Source organism: Centruroides vittatus, unplaced genomic scaffold (genome assembly GCF_030686945.1).
Source record: "Centruroides vittatus isolate TY-2023 unplaced genomic scaffold, ASM3068694v2 scaffold_435, whole genome shotgun sequence".
NCBI classification, from domain to species: Eukaryota; Metazoa; Arthropoda; class Arachnida; order Scorpiones; family Buthidae; genus Centruroides; species Centruroides vittatus.
Genome location: NW_027122708.1, coordinates 7,653,450 through 7,671,838, shown reverse-complemented (window position 1 = coordinate 7,671,838; position 18,389 = coordinate 7,653,450). Strand labels below are relative to the sequence as shown.

The following is an 18,389-nucleotide window of genomic DNA, read 5'->3' as shown; positions in this document are numbered from 1 at the left end:
TTATTGTTATTCATTCCTGAGATTTGTCTTTTTAAATACAGAAGTTACGCCATCGTTACAGCACCTGGGTCTGAAAAGTAGGACAATAATAGAAAATAACAAAGTCAAAAATTCCTAAAGTGACAATGAGCGAACACACATGCTTTCTGACTGATAGAAGTGAACGACATCTTTATACATTCTTTAAAACGAAGAGGACACCTGACGCAGTAAATCACGCGAAACGTGTCATCTATTGTCCACAGTTGACACATGACCTGAGTGGCGATGTTCTCGGTGTTGTGTTGTAAGAGGCATGCAACACACTTCGGACACGGGTCAGCTTTTGTGGTTTATGCTGGAGACCTTTCTCTGTTCTTGATGAACAGTGGGCTGGATGTGGGCGTGCTGACGAATTCCATGAACTTCGGTCGACTTTACTAAAGTCGAAACTTTCTACCAAGAAGAAAGAAATAACCTGTGGTCCGCATGAAAATGACATACTATAAGTTATATAAGAAACAAGTTAAAAACCTGTATAACTAGACTATAAATCGGCAAACTAAGCAATCAAAATTCGTATGTATAAACTGTTCAGTACATCAAACGGTAAATAAAAACTGTAATAAATATTCTAAACTGAATTTAAATAAGTTTAGAGAACTTTTTATATTAAATTTATAGTTTTTTCTGTTGTTTTTTAAATTTTACAGACAGTAGTTTTCGAAAAGGTATAACTTTTTTCTCCACTTATTCTAACAACTAAAACTTATTTATCATTGTCTACTTATTAAGTTTAATGCTGACTTTATACTAAGAGAAAAATATATGAATTATGATTATTTTATGTTATTTGGCCTATATTATAACAATAGTTTGATCAATTTCTTTATTGAAGAGGTGATTATGCAGTAACAGAGGAAGTACTACATTTTTACAGTTATTTAATTAACATAATTAAATTTAATTCCTGGAAAATATACAGAGATTTCACTTTAAAATATATTAGCTCGAAACCTATTTGAATATCATTTTTCTACAAATTTTTATCTAACTTAATCTATCGTAATGTTTAATTTTATAAAGCGAATGGGATTTAGTCTGTAATTAAAGCAGGATGCATTATAAAACCAATTGAGAAAGTATACATTAAAAGATGAAAATAGGCAGATGTAGTACACAGCTGGCTGTTGATTTATTAGCTTCGCTTATAAGACAACTGCGCGTTCGCCTTTAATTGTTCTTTTGTCACATTTCAAAGGAGTTGTTCCCTTCATCCTTCTTGTCTCTCCTCGTTAGCTTCATCATTGAAGCAGCCGAAGATCGCTTCTCCACCATGGGAGGCCACACCACGTCCACGTGGCAATATACACTTGGCTATTGTTGGTCTTTCTTTATAAATGTCTCTTTTTGGAAATACAAAATAGATAAACGTTGTTAATGAGATTAAACAAAATCCATGTAAATCATACCTGACGTAAGCTTATTTTTATATTAAGAATTTGGCTGTGTTTATTAGTAAAAAAAACAATTCAAAAGAAAGCGTCAAAAATGTTCAAATTAAAATAAATAGTTTTCTAGTCTTTATTGTTATTTCTCTTAACGATTTAAAGTCAACGAGACCTATTCCAATAGAATTTGACTATTCACTTCAAAGACTTTTACAGCTAATTCATTTTTTTTGAAAACAACTCGTAAAACTTTTCTTCATTTTTCTATAAAATGTCATACATTTAAAAAGACTATTGTTAGTCAAGTGAGCTTTGTCAGTTGTCACATATTTCTTTTAACCCTTCTCTTTAGCCTTTTGACCTGGTGGGCCATAATTTACTATTGACTGTCACACCTGTCGTTTCATTGTTATCCGAATTCTTATGTGCGCGGTCTGTACTATATTTCTGAACAGTTGATAATGACAGTTCGCACAATGATAAACTCAATGAAAAATCTAAAACAGCAAAGAACTTAGGCTAATAAATGAATAGGCCCAGTAGAATACCAAACGTTATGGAATATATAAGCTTAATGTATCACAAAATAATTCTGATACGTTTGAGTTTACATTTAATAAATGATAGGCTTTTAGATATTTATTATTTAGAATTTTTAGATATTAAATAAAAGGATAAATTAAAAATATTAATTTGCAGTTCATCAGATCACAATATCATTTATAAATACCGTATAAACGATTATATTCTAACAATATCAATGATTATCAAATTTCAGAAACTGTTCGTGATTATTAGAAGACATTTTGATAATTTCTAATTAGATCCATTTGCTTAAACAATGTATATAAATTTCAACAGATAGAAACATTAATTAAAATTAAAAATTCCAAAACAAAACTAGCCATAGTACAAGCTAAATATCACAAACACACTAAGAACGGTGACGGCGACGATGTTTCATTAGAGGCTACTCAGCTCTTTAAAACTGTCATTGTTAAAAACATCTCAAGCCCCTGGTGACCTTTCATTAGAGTAGCCTCTAATGAAAGGTCGATGCCATTACAGTTCTAGAAGAATTCCTGGTATTTAGCATGTATTATTACTAATTTTGCTTTAGAATTTGTAATTTTAAATAAATTGTATTCACTTAATTGATTTGTTTGATACAATACTGAAATTTAGATATGTAACATTTTAAATTCTGTCTTTATTCAGGCAATTGAAAGAAATACCTTTCTTGATCTTAACTTCGAGATAAATTTTATAGATGAAAATTTAAATAAATTCGTTTATTTTCACAGTTTATAAAATATTTTTTCCTAGATCTATTCAGTATTTTAATGCTTATTTCTTCATAATGATTATGTGTTCTATATGGGCTAGACCATAAATGATATGAAAATAAATACAATTTGAAATTTTTCTACAGTCAAACTAAACTCTGCTTTAAAAAGATTTAAAGTATATGATAGTGAAGTATATTTTTTCCCCATGTACTCGATTATTATTATTTTCAATAGGTGTATTATTGTTTGAATAAATAAAATTTTAGAAAATAAGTAAATTTTCTCAAACACCTAAGAATTCTTAATCCACCCGTTAAATCTAACGTGTGTGATTCAATAGAAATTTCTTATACGGAAAAAATATTTCTATGATGATTATTTTTCAATTATTAGATTATCAAATAATACTTATAACACGCTTAAAACAAATATTAAAAAAAATTATATATATTTAAGAATAAATATTCAAAGAATGCAAAGAATGTTCGTGGTCTACACAAAAATTAAATTGCAAAATAAACTATAATAATGCAATAAAACGTTTATAAAGTTATATTATTTACTAATATATTTCTAAAATTAAGTTTGTAAACTTAGTACAGTACTGTATCTAATTAGAAATTTTACTGCAAAATCTGAATATTTTTTTAATTAGAGTTTATTCTCAATAAAATTCTCTTAATATGCGTAATGTATCATAGTTTATAAATTTTAAACTAATTACCTTATTCAAAATGTTCACTAAAATGTATGTTTGGACTGCTGACAATAATAATGTGGCAAAATGAATATCAACGGAATAACTGGTAGATTATGAATAATTCGTCGAGTTAAATCTTAAACGAATAACTTAATTTAGATAAAAATGCGCATTATTATTCAACCCGAAACTTTATGCAATAATCCACTCCCACTTATTATTCGTTACTTTAAATATGGGCCGGTCTAACACACGTGCCGAATATAAACGCTCGTGAGGACGTATCATAAACAATTCGTCGCTCGATTTGCCATCTGGTGAGTAAAATTCAAACTAATTTATATTGAAACTTTTTTATTTTTAAATTTTTATTAACATCAAAGACATTTTGATTGCGTTTGAAAAATTTTAATAAAGCAGTACTGTAGTTTTTAAATTATGCAATGACATTCAATTATAAAATAATGTTTATATTTAATATTTAACATATTAATATATTTTATTATAATATAGAATGAATTTAATGGCTTAGAATGGTTTTAAGTATTAAAAATATTTTTACCTATAAATGCCTGCAAATATTAATTATAATAAAACGAATAATTAATTAATTGAAATTTTTTAATGTTAACCTTTACATTAAAAATAATTATAATTATATAATGAGAATAAATTTTATGAAAAAATTTATTTATTTACGTTATTTTCATTATAAGAATTCGACTGTGAAGTTAAATATTGACAACAAAAACTTCGTAATTTATTTATTAATAATTATCTATTTGCAACTGAAATTTTCTCATATTCGTTAGCTAGAATAACGTTTCGTGATTCGAAGTGATGAAAATAAATTGATTCGGCGATAGAAATAATACGCGTAAAAAATAGGAACGGGGATTAATTTGCTTTCAGTTTTTTGAGAAAAAAAAATAAATGCAAAGAGGAAGAAAAACAAAAAGAAAAACAGATTTTACGTGAAATTCGGTTGCCGGTCAAAAAAGAAAAATAAAACAGGCAAAGCTAAATGTATTTACCGAGAATGGAATAAGGAATAAACAAGAGACGGAACGATATAGAAAATGTTAGAAAAAAGCCATGAATATATTAAAAGATTTTTTATTACATCCAATAAAAATTGTTTAAATTTATTGCAAAAACTAAAGTAAAATTTCATTATGTCCGAAATGATATTAAAGCGATAGAAAAAGCTGGCTGATTGAAAGCCATTTTTATCACATTCGTTATATTGATGTTTCTCTGTATTACGAAAAAAGAAGATAAACAATACAGCTTAATACGACTTTATTTGAATTCCTGTTACATATCCTTGTTTTGTTTGGAAGGCGATTCTCTAAAGGCAGCTTGTGATATAAAAGTAGCGATCAGTAATTGTCTTACTGCTTTAATTTAATATTTTCACGGTTTCCATGGTCCCAATTCCTTTCTCAGTTCTTCTAATTCAGGAATTTTTTTCCACTCTTGCGCTATTGTAATTAACTGGAATATATAAATAATAATAATAAAAATATATATGAAATAATATAATAAAAATAATATCGACGATTAATAATACATATATTTTTTGTTAATAATATTAAAAGACACGTCCAATACTTATATAAATTTTAAGTGGAAAACAACGGGATTTGTATCTTTCGCTGCAATGCCAAAAAGACATTTCTTTTAAAATATTGGTAAAAAATGGTAAAGTTTATTCAAACTAAATTTATTCAAGCAAGTCACTGGAAGAAAACAGAATCATTTCTTTTTTCTTTTTTCTCTCCTCTTAAGATTTCGCCAAAATTTATGCATTATTAAGCGATGGCTCTACCTGCCCGTGTTTTCAAATTAGTTCCTTTTGTTGAATAAATTTTTACATTTCTTACTAAAATTACGGATAAAAAATTTCCTGTTCTTTCAGATAAAATTTATTAGTTCTTGAAATTACACAATCGATTTAAATATTTATATGAAGTAAACTAAGGCAACAAATCGAAGATGCGGAATTTACTAAAACAGAAATTGTCTTATCCATATAAAAATATATATAAAAACTTCTATACATATATATAAATTTCTATAGACAAAACTTTTATAAATTTATAAAATTGTTTTTATAAAACGTAAAATTTTATTTTTGAATAAATAAATTTTCAAAGTGTACTGTTTTTATTAAATATATTTATAGATATTACTATATAGGCATATACGTTTTTCACTTAATACATACCAATAGAACGAAGAATATTCTAAATTTTAATTTATTTTAATTAAAAATTACTCTACTTAAAACAAAATAACAAGCAAAATAATATATGAGAAATAAATTACTTTGAATTAATTAATGGCATTTTATTACTTTGTAATAAAGAAGAAAGTATTTTAATTACTTTTTGAGGTTTTTCAGGATCTATTCTTTCCCAGGGCGGTATATTCTTTTTGTCAAAACTATAAAGTAAATAATTTCATTAGAAAAATACATTGTTTTTTGTTTTTATTTATATATAAATTAAAAGTGGAAATGACTTACACAACATCACTTTTGCTGAAACAGGAATAAATACCGAATGCAATCATTCCTGTGAAGGCGAATCCAACAATGGTTACGAGAGGGATCACCTTTTGAAAAATATAAATTAAATCACACAATATTACTTTTAATACATAAAAAATTGTATATAAACGTATACCTCGGGATGTTTTCGCATCATTTTGAATCCAAAAATAGACGATTTAATTTCTTTATGAAAGTTCTGTGACATGATTTCGAAGAAAATGGTCCTTCAAATAATAATATACTCTTACTAAATAACACAAATTCAAAATAATTAATTCTTATACCATATTAATTAACTTAAAAGCCTACAGACAGCAACAGGCACGCCTAATCAATGAAACAATAGTCACGTGACGGTGACGTTTATACGCGTTACAAGGGTATTGCGTAACGCACCGGATAAAAGGCAGATTATAAATGTTATTATAAAATATTTACCTAAAATGCATAAATATACGTAATATTTTGTATAAGAAGTATCCTGATATCTTGTAAAGCAATATAAAAGATATTAATTAATATTTTAAAAATGGCATTTATATATTTAGCGTTTTGAACTTTAGTCTCGTTTATTTAGTTATTTTACTTTCGTTTTGGATAATAATAATGAGAAATAACAAGAACGGAAAGTTGTTTCTTGCGACATCCTACGCCACACCAAAAATCAATAAACAGGAGTTTTTTCTGGATAATAAATCGTGTTTGTTTTTTGATTGTTTTTATAAAGATAATTGCATTTTAAGTATACAAATGCTACGGATTTATCTTAGGAAAGCGCAGTTCTCACCTGTAATATTTCTTCTTTATCTATTAGTAGTTAATTCCAATTTCATCTGAAGGTGAAATCTTTTCCACATGCGCAATATTGACAACACGTTTTCGTGATATTTTTTTGATATAAATTTAATCACGTTTTTTTCCCCATAAAATTATCTTTTGTGTTTTAGATTAATATATATTTTTTAAATTCAGTAATAATAATTTTATTTTCGTAATGATGCAATATCAGTTTTATTTTCATAACGGTAAATAAATTCATAAATATCACACTAGATGGCGACAATATACCTACATTTGTTTCAAATTATCGCGTATACACTATAGATGGAGGGGTTTTTATTAAGATTTTTATAATTAAAAAATAAATAAAATATATATGTAAACATATGAGGCGCATGTTAATTAATTAATTACGTAATTAAAATAATTATATTTATTTAAATAGTTTATTAGGAATGACAGGAGGAAATTTTCTATCTTTCCTATATTATTTATTAGAAGAAAAATTAATTATATTAAAACGTTTTACACAATGGTATCTGATGCAGATTAAAGAGTTATTCAAAATTCACGTTTTAATTAATTAGTTCGAAATCTATTTTTTTGAAATAGTTAAAAACGCAATTATTAAAAGAATTCAGAAATAAATGAATCTTTATTTTAAATTTATTCAAGAAATTAGGTTATTGTTTAATTGGTTATCTCGCATTAGATCAATTTTATATTCTTTGGATTAATATATTAAATTTTAAAATATATTTACCATAATTTTATAAATAAATTATAACTAATTAATAATTGATTTCTGAATAGACCGGATAGCCGAGCGGTCAAAATAGCAACCTACCGCTCTGGAGGACCCGGGATCAAAGCTGATATGTCGGCCCCATCTCTCACCACCCGGCCTCCCCATTGTGTGTCTGATCCAATCTATAATAGGCTTGCTATAGGAGCCCTTTTTAGTGTCCACAGGGCGGAAAGAGTTAAAAGAAAAATAATGTCTAAATATAAGTTATAATGGCCCACTCAGAGAGACGAAGGAACCATGACACCCTCCAAGAAAAAGAAAAACCAACACTAGAAAACTTTCCATAATTTTTTTTTTAAATTAAAAGTTATTTTTTTCATTTATATTGTGTGGTGTCTTTTTCTACTACTTGTGGTGTCTTTTCTTTTTGTACTACTTATGAATTAGTGGTCACATAAAGTAGAAATTTTATTGAATTTGCATTAAAAATTTTTTATCAGTTCAATTCGGCATCTCCCAAAATTAAATCCTGAGTGCGCCACTGATAAGCTATATATCGGGATGGCCAAATCTCCTCATGATGGAAGTCTATCAGAAAAAAAGCGAGAGCCACATTCTCTAAAGAAACGGTATTATATATAGTGAAAGTACCATAGTTATTACTGTTCTATTGTAAAAGTTACCGTTACTTCATTGGTACTTTATGAAATCCTTCGACTTTACCAACGTACAGTACAGTACTCTACTTTTCGAGGTTAAGTTGCGAATTACGCTTATAATCCGCTTATATCATATCACATAACAGTTGGCAAACTTGCAAAACCATTACATACGGGCAAATAGAATGTTTCAAGTTTATAAAAAGGAATTGTATAAATATATGGGAGCAAGGATCAAGAAGTGTCTCATACGGCTGGCAAGCCACAGTTTGGCCTCCGTGGACATGTAATCTAACAACGAAGGAGAACTGTTACCAAATCTATTACAAGCATTTAAATCTGCAATTATATAATAATTAAAGCAATTGCAATAGTCACCTAAATCCATATTAATCCATAGTACTATTATCTAGTAAATTCTGAAGATTTACATTAATCTCGAAAATTATATTTAGGATGTTGTTCAACATAATCACTTATCTTATTCAATAGTAAAGTATTTCATGTATTGAGTAGCCGGTCTTTTAGCTATTACTGAAATTAGGTAATCACTTATATCAAACGTCAGAACTTCGTGTAAAGCATTTGAGTAAAAATATGCAAGAATTTTAACACAGTTCAAACCTTTCTTTAAAAAATACTAACAATCCACCACGTTTATCATCGTATCGTTGTAAATTGTAGACAATCAATACAATAACCTCCAATCAACCAAGAACAGGAGATGGATTATCATATGTTCAGAATATTGTAACATTTATATTTACTATAAATCGCGTTATTTTCTATATATTAGGGAAAGTATATACTAGTCGCATGAGCGTCTGCAAATGGGGCAAACAAAGTACTGGTCCCTCCATGGGATCAAGTAAAACAATTCCAAAATTATAATCGTAAAAGTAATTGAGATGATTGAAATACCTAACCTTAAACCCTCGATCATAGTACGCTTTATCTATTTTAAAATTTTTTGTCTGTCTTAAAAACCCCCAAAAATTAAATAATTAAATAAAAATTTATTGATGTAATTATTTGTCTCTATGCTTCCCCCCTAGAAAATTTTCTGCCGACGCCTATTACTGGGCGTATCAATATATTCTTGCGATGAAATGCAATAATAATAAAATTATTCATTATTATACTAAAATATTCATAACCGTAGAAATTTTTTCTAATATACTCTTTATTGCTTACAGAAACCTTAAATATTTTTAATGAAAACGAATAAAATTTAAAATTATATTTCTATTTAAGTTTGAAAAGTTGTTAATTAATATAATTGCATAGAGACTATTGGGAAATCGTAATTAAAATATCCCTATTCAACATTGTTTGGAGATATATTTAACACTTCAAATGCAACAAATCTAGTTTGATGACATTTCAAGATGTGAAGATTTCCCTAAAAAAAATTAGTACCAAAATTCAACACTGACACTTTTAGCGCTGCGAGCAACGAAAAAGCAGTTCCTTTGCATAAACATACGTATTGCAGCCACGTTCTGTGTATAAAAGGGCCACAATTATTAAATGTCATTCTTATCAGCGCGTTCTGTCAACGATTTTGCCAGAATACGCATTTCTAGTGAACTTGTTTTTTTAAATGAAAACCATAGCAATTCTACGTCTGTACTTCCCCGGCTGCTATTGTTGACTCAACAGCTTTCAGGAGAATAATCACTCGATTCGAGGAAATTGGACGTCTGGAAGTTCAATCGTTCCCGGTCGAAGACACAAACCTATCACTTCACAAATCGTATTCGCCGTTTACTACATTTACTATAGCTGCTATTAAACAGTCTAGTGTGGATTTATAGTACATTTTCCTTGAGCCATTCTTATTCGAAGAATGAGAATGGCTGCAACATTTTCTATGACAGTCAAGATATACCGAGAGATGCTCGATAATTATCGTATCTCAAGTGCATCAGCGACAATGCATTGAATATGTACGAGGTAGAGGCATTTCATATTGCACTTTAGTGTAAGATGAAACTCCTCCACCTCGTACAGACTGTGTACAGCAGTATTACCAAATTTTACCAACAACAGTGATTGGTCGTGCGTTTCTTACTGCCTGGCCATCTCGTTCTTAATCCGTGTGACTTTTGGTTGTGAAACACTTAAAAAGTGTTGTTTATTGAGGAATTGTTGCAAATTCGGCAATCTAAAAGACAATATCACACTGCATCTGAGAATCATCACAGAGTATCAAATACGATCACCCATTGAACACACTGTTTATCAACTTTTTCTATTTTCGTGTTTTCCTCCCTGTGGACACTAAGAGGACCTTTTTATCGAGCTCATCGAGGGTTTGGCCAAGCCTAGAATGAGGCGGCAGGGAGATGAGAGACAGAGCCTGACATATCTGGAACAGATTGACCATAAAATCTTGCTTGTTCGGATTCTATTTCAGATCTCCTAGAACAAAAGACTGATGCCTTAATCGCCTCCATCATCCGGCCATCTACAGTCCTAAATTTGTACGTATGACATTCAACAGTAATTATTCGACTGCTTACGCGAGGACAATCCATTATTGCTTCAATTCAAAATCTTTTAACAGATAAATAATTGTTGCTGCTTCATTCTATTTTGACCAAATGGTGTAGTTAGTCAAAATAATCTTGAAACAAATAAACTAATAAAAGAAACTTTTTGTGGAAAGAACCTCGTGCCCTTGAGACACTGATTTTTAAAGAGTTGGTCCCTCGATCAGACATTCCGATTGGTGCTGATTTCCTATCCACGCTTTTCGATTGGTTTCATACCTGTTTCTGTCTCTTGAGCTTTGTGAGATTAAGATTCTTATTTGCATTAATTAGAAAAACATCTGGAAAAAAGAATAAAAGGAAATCTGTCTATTATTAGATATGTGGCAGGAAAAAGTACTGTATTTATTTCTAACCAAAACTTCCATTTTGTTTGTTGGTGTTCGTGACTTACCGCGTAGTTATGCCAGTTATATCATCGCGTGTAATAGCCGGGTTCTTCTCAAGCGGACTGGCTGTGCGAACAGCACGACGTTCGACTGGCGACAGTCACAATTCAGATTGTAGGTAAATCTAGATCGAAGTAAATCGTGGATTGTGTGCAAACGGAGTAAAAGGGTATATAGCCGATGTGAAACCTCAAAGTGTCCTTTCGACGAGAGACACTTTGAAGTATGACACCTGCTATAGAGACTTAATATGATGGTGGCTCACACTCAGTGCCGTAACTAGCCATTCCTGTTCCCTGTGCAAGAATTTGCATTTAGGCTCCTTAATTAATTAGGTTTGGGAAAATAATAAAAAAAATACATTTATTTTGGGACCCCCTTCCAAGTGGACTCTGTGCGGGTGCACCTGTTGTACCTGCTAGTTACGGCACTGCTCACACTGACCACCAATCATTCATTAATGGAATTTTCTTATTAATTAGTAGTAGTTATGAAATTTGTTTAATTTGTATTGCAAGTCAATCTCAAAATTTGCCGGTACTTTTTAAATTCTCAATTGATATACTATAAGAAAATAACAATATAATACTTATTTTGTTCATTATTAAAGTTGATTTCGGTTTCATTTTCATAAAAAAAGCATTAAAACGTTTATAATACTAGTAAGCCAAGTTAGTTTTGCTTTTCTTAACGAAAAAAATTGTATTGTATTAACTCATTATTTCTGTAAATTTTACACATTTTGTTATTTTTTTAATATTCCCATAAACTGGCACTAAAACTATTTATAAATATTTTGATATTTTTCTGTTAATCCCGACCTCTCAGAGAGCTGAAAAGGATCTTTTTTCATGTTCGCGAGGGCCTCACAATGGGAGCAGCCGAGTGGTGAGGGACGAGCTGTCAAGTGAAAGATTCCTAGGATTCGCTAGACCAGTGATGAATAACCTTTTCGAGTGAACTTCATAGGCTTCTGACGAGTAGTTTTTTGTACGGAGGGCAGACTTTAAGCTTGCCAAATACCACATATTCCACAATTGCCATTATATTTGGTACTAAAAATAATAGGCCAATATGCTAACGATATGCAAACTACGGTAGTAATATAGGTTATTTGTATGTTTTCACTAGTCGAGTTTAATTTGAACGTTCTTCGTCACCAATATCGAATTAATTATGGTTGCCTAATGGCACGAGACAGAAAACGGGAAAATTAAATTGCGTTGACAAAGCCCGAGCCGCGTGCTGCTCATATCTTTTCTAGAACGATGTTCTGTACATGAGCTTTGTACTGTACATGATTTTCCCGTTCTACAAATATCCGATTTATGATAATTACTTTTTACTTTTAATTTGCTACTACAAATGCATTTTCTGTCCGTATTTGACTCTCGAGTTTCTGTTTCTCGTTTAATTAAATCTAAGAAGCAAAAATTTTCATCGAGCGTTATTTTAAATCTTTAAAGATCAGTTTTACATTACTTTTCGACGGTTCTTTATCTAATTTCAGATATTCTACTAATTCTAGAGAATATGGATTTTGTTATTGCTTTGAAATTCGAATCCATTTTCTGTCCTAATGAATAGAGGTGATGAAACCTTGATTCATTAGGATACGAGAAGAATGCTAGTCGCGTTGTTTGAATTAGGTTTCTCGTATGAATAAAATTCGGATCGGACATTGGATTTAGGCTAATACTTACAATACTCATTTACAATCATATCTATAGAATTTCCTCCAATAGACATTTTATCTCTTTTTCCACCGTCACTAGCGAGATTGAGGCCGAAGTTTTAAACGCGAAAACGTGTACGTCGGACGTTCGGCGCCGCTTTCCTGTAAGCCTAGAAGTTTGACAATGGCCTTTGGAAAGTCAGTGGAATCATGCTCGACATTCCAAACGCCATTGTGAAATTTCTAGGCTTACAGGAAAGCGGCGCCGAACGTCCGACGTACACGTTTTCGCGTTTAAAACTTCGGCCTCAACCTTGCTTTTATCTGATTGGTCATTATTGTTTCAGTCCATCACACATTCCGTCTCCTCACTACAGTCTGTTTATGGAAAGAATAGACTTGAGAGCAACATCAAGCTTGATGTTGCTTCAGTTAGACCAATTAGCACATTCTCTAATGATATTAGTACTTTTCGCTTAATATGTCAGGCAATATGTAAATTTTATTTTATTTTCTCTCACTAGATGGCAGAAAGACTTCCCGTTAATTGTGTTAATTTTTTTATAGCACGCATTAACTGTTAACAATTACTACAACGAACTTCCTCGTATTCCAATGCCGTTCATGTCAGTGAAGCTTCCATAACACTGTTTTTAATTGTGGTGATATGAGGAAGAAATCGGAAGTAACTTGCCACAACAAAGTGATCAATGGCTGACGCGCATTGGTTAGTACTAGGGTTACCATTCGTCTGTATTTAGTACGGACAGTCCGTTTTTTAAAGGCTCTATCTGTGTCCGTACCGTACTTAGACAAAATTAACAAAATGTCCATAATTTTCAACTGATGGTACAGTTAATAGTTAAATCATAACTACTTAGATTTAAATCTGACAAAAAGTGCTAATTTTTGATAATTATCATTGCATTTGTTGGCTAGGTGGCAACATTGTTTAAGCAAATGTAATGGCTCTGTTGCTTAGAGCAGTGATCTCCAAACTTTTTCGATCGCGTACCCCTAAGACGAGAATAATTATAAGTTGTATCCCTTATAATGTAATATAATATAATATAACAGAAAAATTTGCTAAATTTTCATTATAAATACATAATTTCTGCTAAATTTCCCGCTACTCGCAATTTGATTTTTTTCCGTGTATGATCGCAAGAGATCGTGAGCCTACTTCTTCGGGAGGATGACTGTAAGATGAGACAGACAGCTGACAGGACACACATACAGGATTTTGAAGGGAAACTTGGCGTACCCCCAAGTATCACTTTGCGTATCCCCTGGGGTACGCGTACCCCACTTTGGATACTTGGTTTAGAGCAGTGTTTCTCAACCCAAAACTCATCGCGGACCGGAAAATATCTGCTTCTTTTACGCGAACCGGTAACAATATCATTTTTAATTAAAAAAAATTCTGTTGTAAAAAAAACTGCAAACTACATCGAGCAATAAATATTTCTTATTTATTTACCAGTACATTAGTATACAAATCAACGTGATTGCTGCTTTTCTTTTTTGCCAGTAAGATCATCAATTCTTGGATTTAAGGTGGTAACTGCGAGGCGTAAGGCAGAACTAACACTCAAACAATTTTGTTGTTTCGATTTTATGCTTTTATGCTTGTATGTGATTTTATGCGATTTACGCCGCACTTCCGGAATCTCGACACCAAGCATCTAATCGAAACAATTAGATGCTTGGTGTCGAGATTCTGGAAATGCGGCCATGGCGGTGCACATAGGTATACATTAACCAGAGAATTATAAATAAACATGTGTTTGTGCGGCTTCTATTGAATTAAAAAATTTTCTATATATATATAAATCATTTTTTTTTCAACATAGATATCGCTACTAGAACTTGATAAACACCAATTTATCCCTGTGTCATACCAGTCACACACACACACACACACACACACACACACACACACACACACACACACACACACACACACACGTGCAGTTTCCTTTCTCCGTTGCCTGTGACGCCATGTTGAATTTTCGTAAATGTTAAGCCTAACGAAATTTTTTTTAAAATAGTAATCATGTTTACTGTGTCGTTAAAAATTATTTTTATATGTTGCACAAACAAAATAAATACTATATATTGAAAAATATAAAAACAAAAAAAATTGAATTTCGAAACTTCGTTTTAATATAAAAATTATGATGCATAGCGACATTTAGTATCAAAAACGTTCCGATGCAGACACGGAAATTTTCGGGGTCACCCACGCAGGTCAATGAGATCAACACAAAAATTTTCCGGAATAACACAGGACAGGTAAAATAGATATTTTTAAAGATTTTGCGGACCGATCAGATTAGAGTTGCGGACCGACACCGGTCCGCGAACCGGCGGTTGAGAAACGTGGGTTTAGAGAACATGTACATATTCATAACGGTTTATTTAATTCTATAGTACTTGTTATTTAAGCGTTAAAATAGTATTATATTTCAAATTGCATTTCGTGCCCCAAAGAAAAGTGTAAATTGAAACGTTATATTATATGCCGACATTTACTAGATTGAAAAATATGAATAAATTCCTTTTATTTTGCCTCGCTGTTTGAGTACTTTTAATGTTAATCTGTTTGTATTTTGCTTTCAATTGTTATGGTAACCCTATAAATACCCAAGTTCATTCTTTCCATAGACAGACTGTAACAATCACTAAATCCAAACAATAATGATCGTGTCTCGTTTATTTCCTATTCTCATTTCCATATACAATAAAACCTGTGTAAAGTGGAATCAAGTGCAGGCTTACTTTTTCGCTTCGGCAGGTTTTCGTTTTAAACAGGTTTAGTATTTTTATCTTTACACCAGATAAAGTGCTAAACAGTTACACTTATTTTTTTACTAGTAAAATCACCTTTACTATTAAAGAACTTTATCGGTAACAACCAGAACTTGCGCTAGATATTTGAATACTAAAAGTTCAGGGATGCGATTCTTAGAAGCTCAAACAACAACGAACAAGCAAGCCAATTACGGAATGGAGCGATTTTAGATTTAGCCTTCATGAATTTTCCATAAAGGCTAAATCTTAGTATAAGCAGGAAACGGAAGCGATTTTTGAGTATAAAGAACGTAACGTGGATAAAGCGAAAACTTAAGATGTTACTTGTAAACAAACAAGTAAAATCGCTTCCAGGTTCAGAGCGTGACAAACTGCATTCCCAGAACGATTTCGAACCTTGTCAGAGAAATGAAAGTCACGTGACGAGAGGACATACAAACAAACGCTTTGTTAATACTAGTTTGTTGGAATTAATCAGAAACAGAGTCGAACACATTCAAGAATGAGTTTTGAGAATCGAGTTATAGAGAAAAAGCAGCGAATGTAATTCGTTGAAAACAAGAGATAAGATAACAGTGTTGCAAATTTGCCTTGTACGGAGAAGTTAGTAACTAACTAGTACGAGAACTCAAAAACAAGTTGATTGACATATTGGTAATTACAGAGATTGATGTAAACGAAGAGTCTGATTACAAAATAACTTTTCTCTGTAATTACCAAGCATAATACGATTAGAATTTCCAACGGCCGAGTGAGATGATAGTTTAAGGTACAGTCATACCTCAATACTCGAACGTTTCGAAGCCAGAACAAATCGGTATCCGACCAAAAATTTCGAAAAAAAAATGCCCCTGTTCCCGAACAAAATTTTGGTACTCGAACGGGAAAGCCCGCCAAGCCGACGCGGACGCCACGGCGGCGGGGCGTCAGTTACGAGACAGTCATTGTTTCGCATGCACATTAACTTACGCTGTGCTATAATTTTTGGATTAGCATCTTTTTCTTTTGATTTATTAGCCCTTAAACATGGGTCCCAAGAAGAATAAAAGTGAAAGTGGTCAAGTGAAAAGGAAAACAGTGAGAACAACAATCGAACTGAAAAAAGAAATCATTGCTAAACACGAAAATGGAGTGCATGTTTCGGATCTTGCTGTCCAATATTCTATGGCTAAGTCGACGATATCGACTATTTTAAAGAATAAAGAAACAATAAAAAGAGCTAATGTTGCAAAAGGAGTGACTACGTTCACAAAGCAAAGGCCTCAGATACTTGAGGAAGTGGAGAAGTTGCCAGTTATTTTTATAAATGAGAAACAGTTACGAGGTGATAGCATTAGTGAGACATTTATTTGTGAAGAGGCGCTAGAAATCTATGACGATTTCGTGAAGAAAACCCCTGGTACAAGTACGAGTGCTTTTGTATTAAGGCTAGTAGAGGGTGGTTTGAAAATTTTAAGAACCGAAGTGGAATACATAACGTAGTAAAGCGTGGAGAGGGAGCTAGTTCAGACAAGAAAGGGGCTGAGAAATTTGTCGCCGAGTTTAGTAAACTTATGATGGAAGAAGGTTATGCACCTCAACAGGTGTTCAATGCAGACGAAACTGGGCTATTTTGGAAGAAAATGCCGAAGAGAACCTATATTACAAAGGAAGAAAAAGCACTACCAGGGCACAAACCAATGAAAGATAGGCTTACTCTTTTGCTGTGTGGTAACGCAACAGGAGATTGGAGATTTTAAGGTTAAGCCATTGTTGGTTTATCACTCCGACAACCCAAGGGTGTTCAAAAGGAACAATATTATGAAGAGTAAATTGCCTGTTATGTGGCGTGCTAATTCAAAAGCCTGGGTGACTCGGCAATGTTTTGTTGAGTGGGTGCATGAAGTTTTTGCACCAAGTGTGAAAAAATATTTGCAAGAAAAGAACTTGCCAATAAAATGCCTTCTCCTATTAGATAATGCTCCTGCTCACCCTCCAGGCTTGGAGGAGGATTTAGTCGAAGAATTCGACTTTATTCGGGTTAAATATCTGCCACCTAACACAACCCCTTTGCTACAACCAATGGATCAACAGGTCATTTCTAATTTCAAGAAATTGTACACTAAATCCTTGTTTCGAAAGTGTTTTGAAGTCACTAATGACACTCGGTTAACTTTGAAAGAATTTTGGGAAAATCATTTCCATATTCTTAATTGCGTTTATCTTATTGACAATGCATGGAACCAAGTGACATACCGCACCATGAATTCAGCATGGAGGAAACTCTGGCCCGACTGTGTACCAGAGCGAGATTTTAAGGACTTTAATAAAGAAATTGTAGATGACATTGTTTCTATTGAACAAAGCATAGGCTTGGAGGTCGACAATGAGGATATTGGAGAGCTCGTGGAAGACCACAGTACCGTGCTTACTACAGAGGAGTTGGAGCACCTTCAAAATGAGCAACAAAGGATTTTGGCTGAGGATATGTCTTCAAGGGAGGAGGAAGGGAAGGAGGATATCTCAAGTTCAGTGATTAAAGAAATTTGTGCTAAGTGGGGGATGTGCAAGCTTTTGTTGAAAAATCTCATCCTGATACCATGGTAGCCAATAGGGCTGTACACCTTTTCAATGAAAATGTCATGTCTCATTTCCGTAAAATTCTGCAAAAAAGGCAGAAGCAACAGACAATGGATAAGTTTTTAATTAAAGATTTACCTGCCCAAAAGCTACAGAAAAGGGAAGCAACCCCCAAGTTCCACTACCAGATGTTTTTATGGAAGGGGATTTCCCTTCTCGGCAGTAACTCCCGCT

The 18,389-nt window shown here is 32.0% G+C and overlaps 2 protein-coding genes across 4 annotated transcripts; one reads left to right on the top strand and one right to left on the bottom strand.

Annotated features, from left to right (window-relative positions):
* Positions 1 to 4,704: 4,704 nt before the first annotated feature.
* LOC136988954 (normal mucosa of esophagus-specific gene 1 protein-like) lies at positions 4,705 to 6,895 on the bottom strand. 3 transcript variants are annotated; one of them, XM_067286971.1, is made up of 5 exons: positions 6,764 to 6,895; positions 6,110 to 6,200; positions 5,950 to 6,038; positions 5,810 to 5,867; positions 4,705 to 4,916 (listed from the first exon to the last, which is right to left on the bottom strand). In XM_067286971.1, exons 2-5 carry the CDS (start codon positions 6,179 to 6,181, stop codon positions 4,836 to 4,838), a joined length of 300 nt encoding a protein of 99 aa, XP_067143072.1. In that variant the 5' UTR covers positions 6,182 to 6,200; positions 6,764 to 6,895; the 3' UTR covers positions 4,705 to 4,835. The 3 variants fall into 3 exon arrangements, with proteins under 3 accessions (XP_067143072.1, XP_067143073.1, XP_067143071.1); XM_067286972.1 differs by having other exon boundaries at positions 6,110 to 6,223; positions 6,764 to 6,821; XM_067286970.1 differs by lacking the exon at positions 6,764 to 6,895 and adding an exon at positions 6,415 to 6,440.
* A 10,501-nt stretch (positions 6,896 to 17,396) lies between these two features.
* LOC136988993 (tigger transposable element-derived protein 1-like) lies at positions 17,397 to 18,182 on the top strand. Its single transcript, XM_067287011.1, has one exon. It carries the CDS (start codon positions 17,397 to 17,399, stop codon positions 18,180 to 18,182), a length of 786 nt encoding a protein of 261 aa, XP_067143112.1.
* The last annotated feature ends 207 nt before the right edge of the window (positions 18,183 to 18,389 follow it).

Excerpts from the sequence above, each read along its gene's own strand:
- LOC136988993 (XM_067287011.1), top strand. The coding sequence starts at position 17,397 with ATGAAGAGTAAATTGCCTGTTATGTGGCGTGCTAATTCAAAAGCCTGG.
- LOC136988954 (XM_067286970.1), bottom strand. Across the intron at positions 6,039-6,109 it reads TGATGCGAAAACATCCCGAG|GTGATCCCTCTCGTAACCAT; the intron begins GTATACGTTTAT and ends ATTTTTCAAAAG. Across the intron at positions 5,868-5,949 it reads TTCAGCAAAAGTGATGTTGT|TTTTGACAAAAAGAATATAC; the intron begins GTAAGTCATTTC and ends TTTACTTTATAG.